General features: G+C 48.8%; 1 protein-coding gene across 1 annotated transcript in view; it reads right to left on the reverse strand.

Moving 5' to 3' along the window:
• LOC123765925 (glutamate receptor ionotropic, delta-1) overlaps nt 1-15,000 on the reverse strand; it is a 40,276-nt gene that overhangs the window by 11,631 nt on the left and 13,645 nt on the right. Inside the window, exons 6-11 of the mRNA XM_069308641.1 lie at nt 14,166-14,245; nt 10,916-11,155; nt 9,158-9,285; nt 5,347-5,468; nt 4,003-4,228; nt 3,628-3,773 (exon numbers count right to left, since the gene is read on the reverse strand). Of these exons, the coding sequence (XP_069164742.1) occupies nt 3,628-3,773; nt 4,003-4,228; nt 5,347-5,468; nt 9,158-9,285; nt 10,916-11,155; nt 14,166-14,245 (942 nt within the window). The remainder of the gene's footprint in view (nt 1-3,627; nt 3,774-4,002; nt 4,229-5,346; nt 5,469-9,157; nt 9,286-10,915; nt 11,156-14,165; nt 14,246-15,000) is intronic.

The raw sequence follows: 15,000 nt of genomic DNA on the forward strand, positions 1-15,000 counted from the left end.
AGCGGACAGCACGCTGGATTTGTGATCCTGTGGTCCCGGGTTCGACCCCGGGCGCCGGCGAGAAACAATGGGCAGAGTTTCTTTCACCTATGCCCCTGTTACCTAGCAGTAAAATAGGTACCTGGGTGTTAGTCAACTGTCACGGGCTGCTTCCTGGGGGTGGAGGCCTGGTCGAGGACTGGGCCGCGGGAACACTAAAGCCCTGAAATCATCTCAAGATAAGATAACTTGTTTCTGGGGGTTACCGGGACACTCGGCGGTTGCTCGAGGGTTTGTTCAGGAGCCTGAACTTTACCGTGATGGTCTACCCGCCGGGCCAGGTTTGGCTTCGTCTGCTGTTTTAGTTCCTTCGGAGACGCCCCTTCCGCCTCTCTCGTGACTGCTGGGTTCTGCCTCCGGAGACCTTGCATCGGCTGCTGCATTGCCGGCTTCCCCTTCGGTTGTTTTGGGGTTCAGTGCCTTGGCGCCAACCCGAGCCCTCGCTCGATATGTGTTCACAGACGCGTTGTCTCTTGGCTGGAGCTTTATGACCAGTGCTCACCAGGTCGGCCATGGGCGGTGGGGTCCGTCCTTCCGTTGAGCCCACAGCATGGTGCGGGAGTTCGCGGTGGTGTGGATGTCGCTTCAGAGGGCTTGGATCACTTGTGGATCAATGCTCAGGCTCCATTCGGACTGCTCCCTGGTAGTTCGTTGCCTGAACCGAGGAGGTTCGATGCAGTCCTTGGCTCTTTGGGGCTGGTCACTTCGGGTGACTCGTTTGCAGAGTTCTCAGGGTTTAGGTCTCCTGGCCGTTCACGTTCGGGGGGTGTCCAACGTCCTGGTGGACGGTCTGTCCCGGTTCATTCCCGTCCTCGGAATGAATGGTCGACGCACACTCATTCAGTTGGCTCTGCCAGACGTACGGGCTCCTGGACGTGGATCTTTTCATGTCGGCGTGGTAGAGGCATCTCCTGGTATATGTGGCGCCCTTCCCCGACTGCGAGGCTGTAGAGATCGATGCTTTTCGGCAGGACTGGTTGAGGTGGAGTTACCTGTACTTCTTCTTCCCGGTTCCGCTGTTATTCCGGGTCCTAGCTCGCTTGGAGACTTACCAGGGGAAAAAGTAGTCCTCTTGGCTCCTTGGTGGCCGGCCCAGCCTTGGTTTCAGGCGCTGCTTGCTCGGTGTCCGAACCCAGGGGTTTTCCCGCGGCTCTACCTCATTCAGATGATCGGTCCGGTCAGTAACATGGCTAGTTCGATTTTCTCATCGAGTCTTCGCTTCTGGTATTTTTGGCTCGGGTCTATCACCATCTGTATGGTGATCAGGTGGCTTCGTTGATGGTGTCCCAACTGCGTGCTTCATCTAAGCGGCAGCATGTAGTTTCCTGGCGGTCATTTCGTTTCTTGTTGTCTCTTCGTAAGTATACTTCACTTTCTGTTCAGGTGGTCTTGTCCTTTCTCTTGTGGCTGTTTCCGTACTGTCATCTTATGCCAAATACTGACACCTCGTATTGTGCAGCGCTGGCGGAGCCGCTTGCTTTCGGTATCGATGTTACTTTGCGCCGTTTTGCAAGCTGTCTCAGGCATTGTTTCACCTCCTGCCTGCTCATGCGCTGCCTGAGCTGTCCTGGTCTTTGGACAGGGTTCTTTCTTATCTCTCTTTTTCTCAGTTTGTTGTGGCCCCTTCGGTTCAGGATTGTCTCTCCAATGCTCTTTTCCTGTTGGCATTGGCTTCTGGGGGGAGGGGGTGGGAGTTGGAGAGCTTCATGCTCTCCTCCGCAACATGGGTTTCTGCTCTTTTGGTCTTGGTGGTAGGTTTGTTCGGTTGTAGCCGTCTTCTTTTCTGGTGAAGAATGTGACGGATGCTTTCCGGAAGGGTCGTTGGGTTGTTGATGATGCTTGGTTGGTCAGGCCGGGGTTGCATCATGTCCGGTTGCGGCTCTCCACCGTTATTTGCATGCAACGGTCTCCGTGACCAGGGATGCGCTTTGGGATGATCCGGTTTCCTTTCTTTCCTGTTCCAGGGTTCATGTCTCCCAGGTCGTCTGCAGGATTATTAGGTCCTGCCAGCGTGCGGTCTATCCCTGTGCCCACGACGTTCGTAAGTCTGCTGTGCTAGCTGCTGTCTTCGGTAACATGTCTTGGGCTGAGTATTAATAGTATTCATGGTGAGTATTAAATACCATTGTCAGGGGACAGGAAGCCTGTGTACATAGTAATTACTGTTGTTGGGGGATAAGAAGCCTGTGTGTATACTGTAAATACTGTATATATACCTTAGGATTGTACCAAGGCCTTCCTAGGTGAAACTACTGACTCTTCCCCAGGACGCAACCCCACAACAGTTGCATAACTCCCAGGTATCTGTTCAACCCGTTCTCTTACCAATTACGTCGCTTTTTGCTCGTATGCTCACATAGGCTTAAAATCACCATACTGTACTAGAAAATGAAAGCCACTCACAAAAGTGATGTACTGTCCCGTTTTCTGTTGTGGGTCCTCTGGCTTAGTCTGTTAGGTTAGGAGAGGACACTTTAAATTAACGGTTTTCATGACTTTTTGAAACCTTAGGAGAACTTGCTGCTCTCCTAACCTACCATTGGACCCAAAACTTGCTGCTTTGGGTCCATTTCATTTGGAAAATTAATTTCCATTTTTTTTAAATTCCAATACGGCGATTTTTGCCATAATGCATACGAGCGAAAAGCAACTTAATATGTAAGAGGATGGGCTGATCTGTTTACTGCTAGGAAATGTGCCCAACCACTTCTGTCCTGCCTGGGATTTATTATATTATATATATAGAATTGGGCAGCAGCATAATACTATATAGTGTATATACCAAAGAGTTTTAATATACTGTATATAACAGGAGATATAGGGCCAAATTGCACCTGTAAATGTGAAGAAATTAAATTTTTCTGATAAATTGAGGCAATGTATGTCTGAGGATAAAAAATATTTAACGTGGGTAAAATATGATAATCTTGCTGTACTGTACTTGCAAGTGTCGTACATTTTCTTCAAGATGAGGAAGGTCAGACACAACTGAATTACCAGTGTGGACCGCATTTTGAATATATTTAACTGAATTTACCTAAGGGCCATGATGTCGAGCAGTCTCCGTGGTGTAGTGGTAAGACACTCGCCTGGCGTTCCGCGAGCGCTATGTCATGGGTTCGTATCCTGGCCGGGGAGGATTTACTGGGCGCAATTCCTTAACTGTAGCCTCTGTTTAACGCAACAGTAAAATGTGTACTTGGATGAAAAAACGATTCTTCGCGGCAGGGGATCGTATTCCAGGGACCGTAGGATTAAGGACTTGCCCGAAACGCTACGCGTACTAGTGGCTGTACAAGAATGTAGCAACTCTTGTATATATCTCAAAAAATGTCTGCAGTGGCCTTGATGGGGGGCAGAAACCAATGGCTTGTTAGAGGTCGCCCCAGTATTCCTGAGGAATTTTTCCAACAGGGTTTTTAACTGAAGTAATGTTTCTCACCATGACATTTACAAAATTCAGAGCGTGAAGGGTGACACATGTATCCCATCAATTTGCAGACAACCTGTCTGGGCAATACTGTAGCTGTAGTAGGAGCAGTAGTAATAACTGCAGTAATAATAGCAGCAGAAGTGAATGATTCGCACCTTGAAGATAAACTCGAGGCTGGTGTCACCGATGGTACCAATGGTGTAGCCTTCTGCCACCGCCTTGGGCAGGTCTACCAGTCCATCAATGGGCTTCTCATAGGTGGGTAAGGCCAGCACAGCCGTCAAGGTGCCCGAGTACAGTGCTGCAAGATGAAGGTCACTGTAGATCAGGGTTCTTCAGAGTACAAGTCACAACCCATACTTCCAAAATTGCTACTTCAGTTCTTTCTATCTGATACAGACTTCAAAACACCTACAGTGCCTCAACTCATATCAAATATAATACAAATCTTAAGAATACAGTATTTAATTTCATTCATATAAAAGATGGGAGAGATATACACACTTGACACCAGAGCAACAAACACCTACCGTAGATGTAGAAGCAGAAGAGGTACCAGCAGAAGAAGAGAAGCCTGTGTGGCCAGTTTGAGGGCCGGAGGAGGTTGCCCTGAGACACCAGACTACGGAACACATGGAAGGAATACTCTGGCAGCTGTCGATGGGGAGGACGCTCAGTATAGAGAGCCACAACACGCCCCACCACGCTCACCAATGGTCCAACAGCCACTGTTGACGCCAGGATGCACACCCAAACCTTTAAACATCAGTGATATAAAAATACATATTATTTTCTGAGGGGAGCCCCGTCGGCTCCCATTGTAAGCCAAACTGGCAAGGTCTTAATATGTTGAATTTTACAAGGTAGTGGTAGAGCTGTTTGTAAATGATTTGTTTAAATAATATTGATGATATTGGTAGATTTTATATGAATATGTAAGTGTTTGTCAGTTGTATCGCCTCATTTATGACCTGGAGTTACTCTTACTTTTTTAAGGATATCAGGAAAAGTATGACACTAAAGATGTATTAAATAGTAGAGCTATGGGTGGTGCAAGGACATTAGCGGCACTTTTATATACCATAAATGGTATTTCACTAATGTTCCCAGCTTTGGTTTTAAGTGAGATTGTAACCAACAGTCTCCGTGGTGTAGTGGTAAGACACTCGCCTGGCGTTCCGCGAGCGCTGTGTCATGGGTTCGTATCCTGGCCGGGGAGGATTTACTGGGCGCAATTCCTTAACTGTAGCCTCTGTTTAACGCAACAGTAAAATGTGTACTTGGATGAAAAACGATTCTTCGCGGCAGGGGATCGTATTCCAGGGTCCTGCCCGAAACGCTACGCGTACTAGTGGCTGTACAAGAATGTAACAACTCTTGTATATATCTCAAAAAAAAAAAAAAAAAAAAAAAAAAAAACATTTTCACTGCTGTCCACTGGATGGCGGTGATGTGCAGGATAAACTAATCAAATTACGGAACAAATTTACTGTAAATGTAAGTTCCTTAACTTAAGAGACTACTTGTAGTCATTCTTGAACACAGTTTATATAATAACTTACTGAAAACTGTGTAACTAGCGTATCAAGAATAATTTGCTTAACTAAATGAATTGTGTGCTTCTGTAACCTTTTCCACTACCGCCCACAGGATGGGTATGGGGTCCAACCACTCACAGAATGGGTATTTCATCCCACTAAGAGTACAGGTGGGTAGATACCCACCAATACAATAGAGGGAGACGGCCTCTAACACAATACAAGTAGACACCCACCAACACAATAGAGGTAGACACCCACCAACACAGCAGAGGTAGACACCCACCAACACAGCAGAGGTAGACACCCACCAACACAGCAGAAGTAGATACCCACCTCTGTGGTGAAGGTGGAGAAGACAGCAAAAGCTCTGCTCTTCTCGGCAGGTGCCCGGGACACCAGAGTGATAGTCTCCAGGTAGTATGGAGTCGTGAAGTCCACCACTGTCTCCCTGTTCGCTGTGAATGTCAAGTAAACGGATTTGCGTTTTTGCCCGAAACGCATTGCGTAATAGTGGCTTTAGGCATTGTATATACTAGCTCTATCTGTATATCAATCCATTAATGTAACATCACTTGTATGTATATACCTTACCTGAATAAACATCTGAATCTGAATCTGATTTGTAACTCAGTTGGGAGTTTATTAACTTTCCCAGACTCCAGTATGATTAACTCTGTAAACCAATATATTGACCTACCCATTGTAATTATTTATATTAATAATAATGGCTCTTTGGGGCTGGTCGCTTCGGGTAACTCATCTGCTGAGTTATCGGGGTTTGGCTTTCCTGGTCCAGTGGTCCTGGACCCCCCCCCCCCTCTCCGGACTTGTCCGGGGTGGTGTGCAACGTCTTGGCGGACGGCCTGTCCCGGTTCGTTCCCGTGTCCACGGAATGGAAGGTCGATGCCGACTCATTCAGTTGGCTCTGCCAGACGTTCGGGCGCCTGGAGGTGGACCTCTTCGCGTCGGCGTAGTCGAGGCGTCTTACGGTATATGTGGCGCCCTTCCCCGACACGAGGCCGTCGTGATCGACGCCTTCCGGCATGACTGGTCGAGGTGCGGGTTCCTGTACCTCTCCTTCCCCCTCCCCAGTTCAACTGTTGCTCCAGGTCCTGGCTCGCTTGGAGACTTTCCAAGGGCGGGTAGTCCTCTCGGCCCCGTGGTGGCCGGCCCAGCCGTGGTTTCAGGCGCTGCTTGCCTCCGGGCAAGCAGCGCCTGAAAAACCTCCGGGTCCGAACCCGGAGGTTTTTCCGCGGCTCCGCCTCTTTCAGAAGATCGGCCCGATCCGTTACAAGACTAGTTCACTCTTCTCCTCGAGTCTTCGCATTTGGTATTTTTGACTCGAGTTTATCACCATCTGTATGGTGATCAGGTGGCTTCACTGATGGTGTCCCACCTGCGGGCTTCGTCTCGGCGGCAGTATGAAGCTTCCTGGCGGTCCTTCCGTTTCATTTTGACTCTTCATCGTTGTACTTCGCGTTCGGTTCGGGTGGTATTGTTCTTTCTACAGAGTACAGGCTCGTGGTTTTTCCAGGACCGTCATCTTATGCCCAATACTGTCGCCTCGTATCGTGCGGCGCTGGTGGAGCCGCTTCAGCTTGCTTCGGCATAGATGTTACTTCTGCACTGTTTTGCAAGCTGTCTTCCACGTTGTTTCACCTCCGGCCTGCTTATGCGCCGCCTGAGCCGTCCTGGTCTTTGGCTAGAGTGCTTTCCTATCTCTCTTCTCGGTTTGTTGTGGCCCCTTTGGTTCAGGATTGTTTTTCAAAGGTTCTTTTCCTGTTGGCATTGTCCTCTGGGGGTCAGGTTGGGAAGCGTCATGCTCTCCTCCGGTGCAGGAGTTTCTGCTCTTTCGGTCTTGGAGATAGGTTTATTCGTCTGCAGCCGTCTCCTTCTTTTCTGGCGAAGAATGAGATGTCCGGTTGCAGCCCTCCGTTATTTGTGTCCAGGAAGGCGCTTTGAGTTGATCCGGTTTCCTTTCTTCCACGTTCGCGGGTATGGGTCTCTCTCGGGTCGTCCGCAGGGTTATTGAGTCTAGCCAGCCTGCAGTCTATCCCCGTGCCCATGACGTTTGTAAGTTTGCTGCTCTTGCTGCCGTCTTTGGGAACATGTCCTGGGCTGACATTCGGGTACGGGTTTTTTGGCGGTTGAACAGGGTCTTGGCTGCATGCGACCTCGTTAACGTTCCTGGGCCTAGTCGGGCCTGTGTCACTTTGGGTCGGCGGATGCAGTCTGTCTCGACTTCGAGTTGAGATGTGGAGCACCGACCGCCTCCCGAGTAAGTCTCTTTCTTTATTTCTAGTCTTTGGTGAAGTAGTTCCGGGGAGCCGTAGGGGCTTCCTCTAGAAAACCAGTGTTGAATGTAATGCAACGCCATTTTCTGGGTGAGCCACGGAGGCTCCCCGGCACCCCTCCCTCCCTCTGGTCGGCGGTTTTCACGTATTTTGATATCCAGCCTCAGAACTGCAAGGTGGATCGCCGGCGCTGGGATCTGGGGCTTCCCCTTCTTCCATCCGAGAAGGGGGAAGCTATGCAGACATGCGGCGCGGCTCGTGTGACGTCATGCTTGTTTGTTCGTTTTCAAATTGGGGAGTTCTGTCCACTCGCTTGTCTATTTTCATGGTTTTTAATAGGGGTTTGTTTTGGGGCGCTTACCTTTCTGGGTGCCTGTCCCAGTCGATGGCAGATATAGAATGGTCCAAAGTATACTAGCCTGCGAGAGTATGGCAATGGAGTATGACCATGAAACATACGGGCATCAGTTGATGTGGGTGGAGTTCTAGGCCTACCAGGGACCACGAGCCAGAACCTGGCCCCCTCGGAGAGGCACGAGGAGCAATGGCCTATAGAAATGCACATGTGATGATTACAAGTGAAAGATTGCAAGTACTGAAGGAAGTGACCTCTGACTCCATAGTATTGGAGTTTGAGAAATAAGGTTATTGTGGTTAATAATGTCAAAAGCTTTATGTTGGTCAACAAACAGACCTATGGGGTACTCATTTTTTGTCAAGAGCTGCATGGATTAGGTTTAAGCTTACAGTATTTATAAGAGCATCTTTGGTGCTTTTATGGAGCTTGAAGCCATATTGGTTAGAACTGAGAATATTGTGCTTATCAAGAAAGGAATAGAGTTGTTTGTACGTGAGTTTCTTAAAGGTTTTGGACAAGGTGGGAAGGATCGATATTGGTCTAAAATTGTTGATTTCAGTGAGATCTCCACTCTTATGGACTGGAATGACTTTAGCCAATTTAAGAGCACCTGGAAAGGCTCGGAGCTCCAGTGATTTATTGCAGAGCAATGCTATTGCAGGAGCTATAAACCTTGAGGCCTTTTTACAGATTATTTTTGGTATCTCAGAAGTTTAGTTTTATTTAGTTGGAACAGGATTTAGTTTTAAGTGAAAGAATAATGTCAATAATATCTGAGGAGTTGGCTGGGGACAGGTACAGAGACTCAGGATAGCTGTCAGAGAGGTGGTCACTCACATTTGCTTGGGATGCCAGAATCTCATTTGCAAGGGAGGCACCACTGGAGGACAAGAAAATATTAAATTTAGTAGCTGTGTCAGCTTCTGAAAACATTATCAGGTCTGGTACATAATTCAGAACTGATATGTGTCGCCTGCCCCCCGGAGACTAGCACCAACACGCCAGATCTTTATGCAATTTTGTATGCTCTTGTAAACTGCTTTCTCGCTGTCAACATTCCTGTGTTGTTGTAGTTGACTTTCGCAGTGCCCTCGTGTCTCTGGAGTCAATTAATCCTAACATTAGTGGGCTCGACGAGGACAGGAAGTCGGCGACTTGTCGTAGGTCTATCCGCACTTGTCCTATTTCCTACAAAGGTGTTCATTATTCCCACTTCTACCCAGCCATTCATTCCTCAATCCGTGTCCGTTGTACAAACACCAGCTCTACAGCCTCAACACCAGCTGTGCAGCCTCGACACCAGCTAGGCCTCAAACGTGCTAAATGGCCATCTGCCGATTCTGGAAACATTACAAACTGTCCCGGAATTAAAATCTATAGGTTTACAACATTTTCTCTATTATTATTGTTATGATTGTTTCAATAATATAGGTATGAAGGAATTGGGCATAATTATTGGCAGTCCTTATAGACCTACCAGCTGGCGCCTCACCTGTAATTGTAATCTCGCAGATGGCGAGGTGAGACTCCCTGCGCGCCACCTGTCCTATCACACCAGAGACGCTGCCGTCTGGTAGCGGCCCTCCCCATTGGCCGTCGGCGGGCGACACTACCCGGTACCTGACAGTGTAATATTAGTGAGAGGGAATGTACAGTAGGTATTCATAGGGCACCCGGCCCACATGTCTTCTATCTTGTAAGCCCAAACACGCTGCCGTCTGGAAGCACCACTGACCGTCTGGAAGCGGCCCTTCACCCTGACTGTCTGAAAGCGGCCCTCCCCACTGCCCATCTGGAAGGGGCCCTCACCACTGACCGTCTGGAAGCCGCTCTCGCCACTGACCGTCTGGAAGCGGCCTTCACCAATGACCGTCATCGGGCGACACTACCCGGTACCTGACAGTGTAATATTAGTAATATTAGTGAGAGGGAATGTACAGTAGGTATTCATAGGGCACCCGGCCCACATGCCTTCTAAATGTAAGCCCAAACACGCTGCCGTCTGGAAGCACCACTGACCGTCTGGAAGCGGCCCTCCCCACTGCCCATCTGGAAGGGGCCCTCACCACTGACCGTCTGGAAGCGGCCCTCCCCACTGCCCATCTGGAAGGGGCCCTCACCAATGACCGTCTGGAAGCCGCTCTCGCCACTGACCGTCTGGAAGTCGCTCTCTCCACTGACCGTCTGGAAGTCGCTCTCTCCACTGACCGTCTGGAAGTGGCCCTCCCCACTGACCGTCTGGAAGCGGCCCTCCCCACTGCCCATCTGGAAGGGGCCCTCACCACTGACCGTCTGGAAGCGGCCCTCCCCACTGACCGTCTGGAAGCGGCCCTCCCCACGGCCCATCTGGAAGGGGCCCTCACCACTGACCGTCTGGAAGTGGCCCTCCCCACTGACCGTCTGGAAGCGGCCCTCCCCACTGCCCATCTGGAAGGGGCCCTCCCCACTGACCGTCTGGAAGCGGCCCTCCCCACTGACCGTCTGGAAGCGGCCCTCCCCACTGACCGTCTGGAAGCGGCCCTCCCCACTGACCATGTTATAAATTTATGGGCTGTTATGGGGGGTCTTAGGTATATACGAAGGGATATATAGCACCGTTTAATCGATGTTGGATGATCTCAAGTTTAGTGTTACATCAACGTTGTCCGTCCAGATTATCTCGGGCGGATTGATGCCAGCGTTATTCACCAGAGAGCCGCCACCCCTCTAGCGGCCTCCACGGGGGAAGGGAAGCCGGCGGCTTGTATTTGGTCTTCCTCATTGTTCCTGATGAGTTTTTTCCAACAATTAGTACATAGAATATATCAATATAGCACGAGGTCACTAAGAATAAAAGAAGCAACAGTCGAACATGGAAGCCGAGGGTTAGTGGGGCCCTATGTTGCCTGCTGGAGGATACTACAGGAGGAGGAGGACACAGCCAGTACTCTGTTGCCTGCTGGAGGATACTACAGGAGGAGGAGGACACAGCCAGTAGTCTGTTGCCTGCTGGAGGATACTACAGGAGAAGGAGGACACAGCCAGTACTCTGTTGCCTGCTGGAGGATACTACAGGAGGAGGAGGACACAGCCAGTACTCTGTTGCCTGCTGGAGGATACTACAGGAGGAGGAGGACACAGCCAGTACTCTGTTGCCTGCTGGAGGATACTACAGGAGGAGGAGGACACAGCCAGTACTCTGTTGCCTGCTGGAGGATATTTCCCTTCTTGTCTTAACCGCTGCAAGACGACGGAAGGAAGGGATACTCACGTAAAATTTAGAAACTGTCCCAACGTGTTCATAATTTGGATATCGATGCCGGAGTCCGGTTGAACGCCTCCGCCAGGAAGGGGCTTGAGGCCGAAGAAGGGCCAGTCAGCATTGGCTGACACCACCAGCTGACGGCCGCCCATGTTCCCGTAGAGCGTGTTGGGGTCCGGCAGGAGCGGCTCCGTCAGGTGTCCTCTGGGGCCTCCTGGGCCCACTTCCCAGGTGCCGATGGCCTCCAACCTGAATGTGTTGATGTTATTGTAGGACGGACATGGAACAGCTTAAATACAGCCATGATGAATATGATGACACAAGTGTAGCCATGATGAATATGATGACACAAGTGCAGCCATGATGAATATGATGACACAAGTGCAGCCATGATGAATATGATGACACAAGTGCAGCCATGATGAATATGATGACACAAGTGTAGCCATGATGAATATGATGACACAAGTGTAGCCATGATGAATATGATGACACAAGTGCAGCCATGATGAATATGATGACACAAGTGCAGCCATGATGAATATGATGACACAAGTGCAGCCATGATGAATATGATGACACAAGTGCAGCCATGATGAATATCATGACACAAGTGTAGCCATGATGAATATCATGACACAAGTGCAGCCATGATGAATATGATGACACAAGTGCAGCCATGATGAATATGATGACACAAGTGTAGCCATGATGAATATCATAACACAAGTGTAGCCATGATCAATATCATGACACAAGTGCAGCCATGATGAATATGATGACACAAGTGTAGTTATGATGAATATGATGACACAAGTGTAGCCATGATGAATGTGATGACACAAGTGCAGCCATGATGAATATGATGACACAAGTGTAGCCATGATGAATATCATGACAAGTGTAGCCATGATGACTATCATGACACAAGTGCAGCCATGATGAATATGATGACACAAGTGCAGCCATGATGAATATGATGACACAAGTGCAGCCATGATGAATATGATGACACAAGTGCAGCAATGATGAATATGATGACACAAGTGCAGCCATGATGAATCTTTACGCTAACACAAGTGCAGCCATGATGAATATGATGACACAAGTGTAGCCATGATGAATATCATGACACAAGTGCAGCCATGATGAATATGATGACACAAGTGCAGCCATGATGAATATGATGACACAAGTGCAGCCATGATGAATATGATGACACAAGTGCAGCCATGATGAATATGATGACACAAGTGCAGCCATGATGAATATGATGACAAGTGTAGCCATGATGAATATGATGACACAAGTGCAGCCATGATGAATCTTTACACTGACACAAGTGCAGCCATGATGAATCTTTACGCTAACACAAGTGCAGCCATGATGAATATCATGACACAAGTGCAGCCATGATGAATATCATGACAAGTGCAGCCATGATGAATATCATGACACAAGTGCAGCCATGATGAATCTTTACGCTAACACAAGTGCAGCCATGATGAATATCATGACACAAGTGCAGCCATGATGAATCTTTACGCTAACACAAGTGCAGCCATGATGAATATCATGACACAAGTGCAGCCATGATGAATCTTTACGCTAACACAGGTGCAGCCATGATGAATCTTTACGCTGACACAAGTGCAGCCATGATGAATCTTTACGCTGACACAAGTGCAGCCATGATGAATCTTTACGCTAACACAGGTGCAGCCATGATGAATCTTTACGCTAACACAAGTGCAGCCATGATGAATCTTTACGCTAACACAAGTGCAGCCATGATGAATCTTTACACTAACACAAGTGCAGCCATGATGAATCTTTACACTAACACAAGTGCAGCCATGATGAATCTTTACCAAAGAAAGATTTGTTAGTGTAAACAGAGCCAAACATAAGTATTAAGTAATCCTATAAGTATGATGTCCTCTACAATGTAAAACGTAATATTCATGATTTTATGTCTGGGACGCTGCGCGTAATTACTGGTGTTAGAAAAAACAAATACAAATATTGTTCCTAATAATTAATCAGGGTAATCAGGTCCTCTGTAATTTTTTACAAATAAAATATTACTTTACTAGCAGTACCCGGCCAGGCGTTGCTGTGACTCAGCAACCTTCCCTGTCCCCCAGTCCTCCCCACCATTCCCCCCTCTCCCGTCTCCTCGGCCTCCCAACCATTCCCCACTCCACTATAACCTCTTCCTTCCCATCATGTCCCACTCCCTTGTCCCCTCGTCCTCCCCACCATCTCTCACTTCCGGCCCCTCGTCATCCCCACCATTCCCCACTCCCTCGTCCGATGCCTTCCCAAATGATGTGATGTTCCCATCAGAAAATTGATAACATCAAGTGATCTGATGTTCTCATCACTGAAATATAAGAAAAACAGTTAAAAAATGAAATGAAAATATGAAAAATAAAAAAATAAACTATACTCACGAAACGAACGGTATGGTAAACAACACAGCTCAATTCCAACACAATTCACACAAAATGATTAAATCAATATGAAAATAAATCAAAATCAATGAAAATTCCTGTTTTTTCCTGTCACAGGTGAGGCATGTATATAGTAGATATATAAAAAGACGCACCTATTCGAACGCAACGTTGTGTCAAAATTTCAAAGCAATCGGTAAAGAGGTTTCAAAGATTTCCCCTCACATGAAACAGTTTTTCAGAAAAAGCATGTTTTTTCTTACCGTCACAGACGTGACATTTATATAGTATGTATATAAAAACTTAGCTCGGATGCGAATGGAACGGTGTGTGAAAATTTCAAAGCAATCGGTGAAGAACTTTCGGAGATTAGCGATTATGCACAAACGAACATTTCCATTTTTATTTATATAGATAAGGCTCACAGCCATAACGAAAAGAAGATAGTTACCGCCACAATTAAGCCATAAGAGAAATTGTAATAGATGGACTGAATTGAAGAAAACGTAATTATGGGGCTAACAAAAATACATACTTGCGAATCAAAGCAAACGAGAAATAAATATATAGAACATTGAGTGAAGTTCTTCAAGGTGGTCCTACCTAAGGAGGCCGGAGGAGGTCTTACCTAATGAGGCCGGAGGAAGTCTTACCTAAGGAGGCCGGAGGAGGTCTTACCTAGGGAGGCCAGAGGAAGTCTTACCCAGGGAGGCCAGAAGAGGTCTTACCTAGGGAGGCCGGAGGAGGTCTTACCTAGGGAGGCCGGAGGAGGTCTTACCTAGGCAGGCTGGAGGAGGTCTTACCTAGGGAGACCGGAGGAGGCGGCCACCCTGGAGGTCATGAGGGTGTAGGTGGTGGGTGTGGTCCTCACCGCCAGCGTCACCTGCAACACCGGACAGTCACCTGAAGGTCACACACACACAACACATAAAGTAAACAAGACTTCCTCCAGACAACGGACCTATACTGAGCTTTAATAAAATATGTTCGCATTTAAGGTAAGCTTAATTACTGTCGTTATTTGTATGTCTTGTTACTCTTATTATGATGATCATTGTTTATTTTGGCTTTTATTATTAGTCATTATTGGTGTGGGTGAACCACATTAAATTTTCCGCCGGCGGGAGTGTTCTGAGAGGCAGTAGTGCGCCCTGATGGGTGGAGGGCGGCCCATGGGTGGAGGGCGGCCCGTGGGCGGAGGCCGGCCCGTGGGCGGAGGGCGGCCCCATGGGTAGAGGGCGGCCCCATGGGTAGAGGGCGGCCCCATGGGTGGAGAGCGGCCCATGGGTGTTGGACGGCCCATGGGTGGAGGGCGGTCCATGGGTGGAGGGCGGCCCATGGGTGGAGGGCAGCCCATGGGCGGACCATGGGCGGAGGGCGGCCCCATGGGTGGAGGGCAGCCCATGGGTGGAGGGCGGCCCCATGGGTGGAGGGCACCCCATGGGCGGAGGGCGGACCATGGGCGGAGGGCGGACCATGGGCGGAGAGCGGCCCATGGGTGGTGGACGGCCCATGGGTGGAGGACGGCCCATGGGTGGAGGGCGGTACATGCTTAGGGAAGCCGCCCACGCCCGGGGCAGGAAGGTACATATAGCAACCGCCCATGTAGCCTGTGAGGCGACCCTCTCATCCCCCTCT

This window comes from Procambarus clarkii, chromosome 63 (assembly GCF_040958095.1).
Source record: "Procambarus clarkii isolate CNS0578487 chromosome 63, FALCON_Pclarkii_2.0, whole genome shotgun sequence".
Lineage (NCBI taxonomy): Eukaryota > Metazoa > Arthropoda > Malacostraca > Decapoda > Cambaridae > Procambarus > Procambarus clarkii.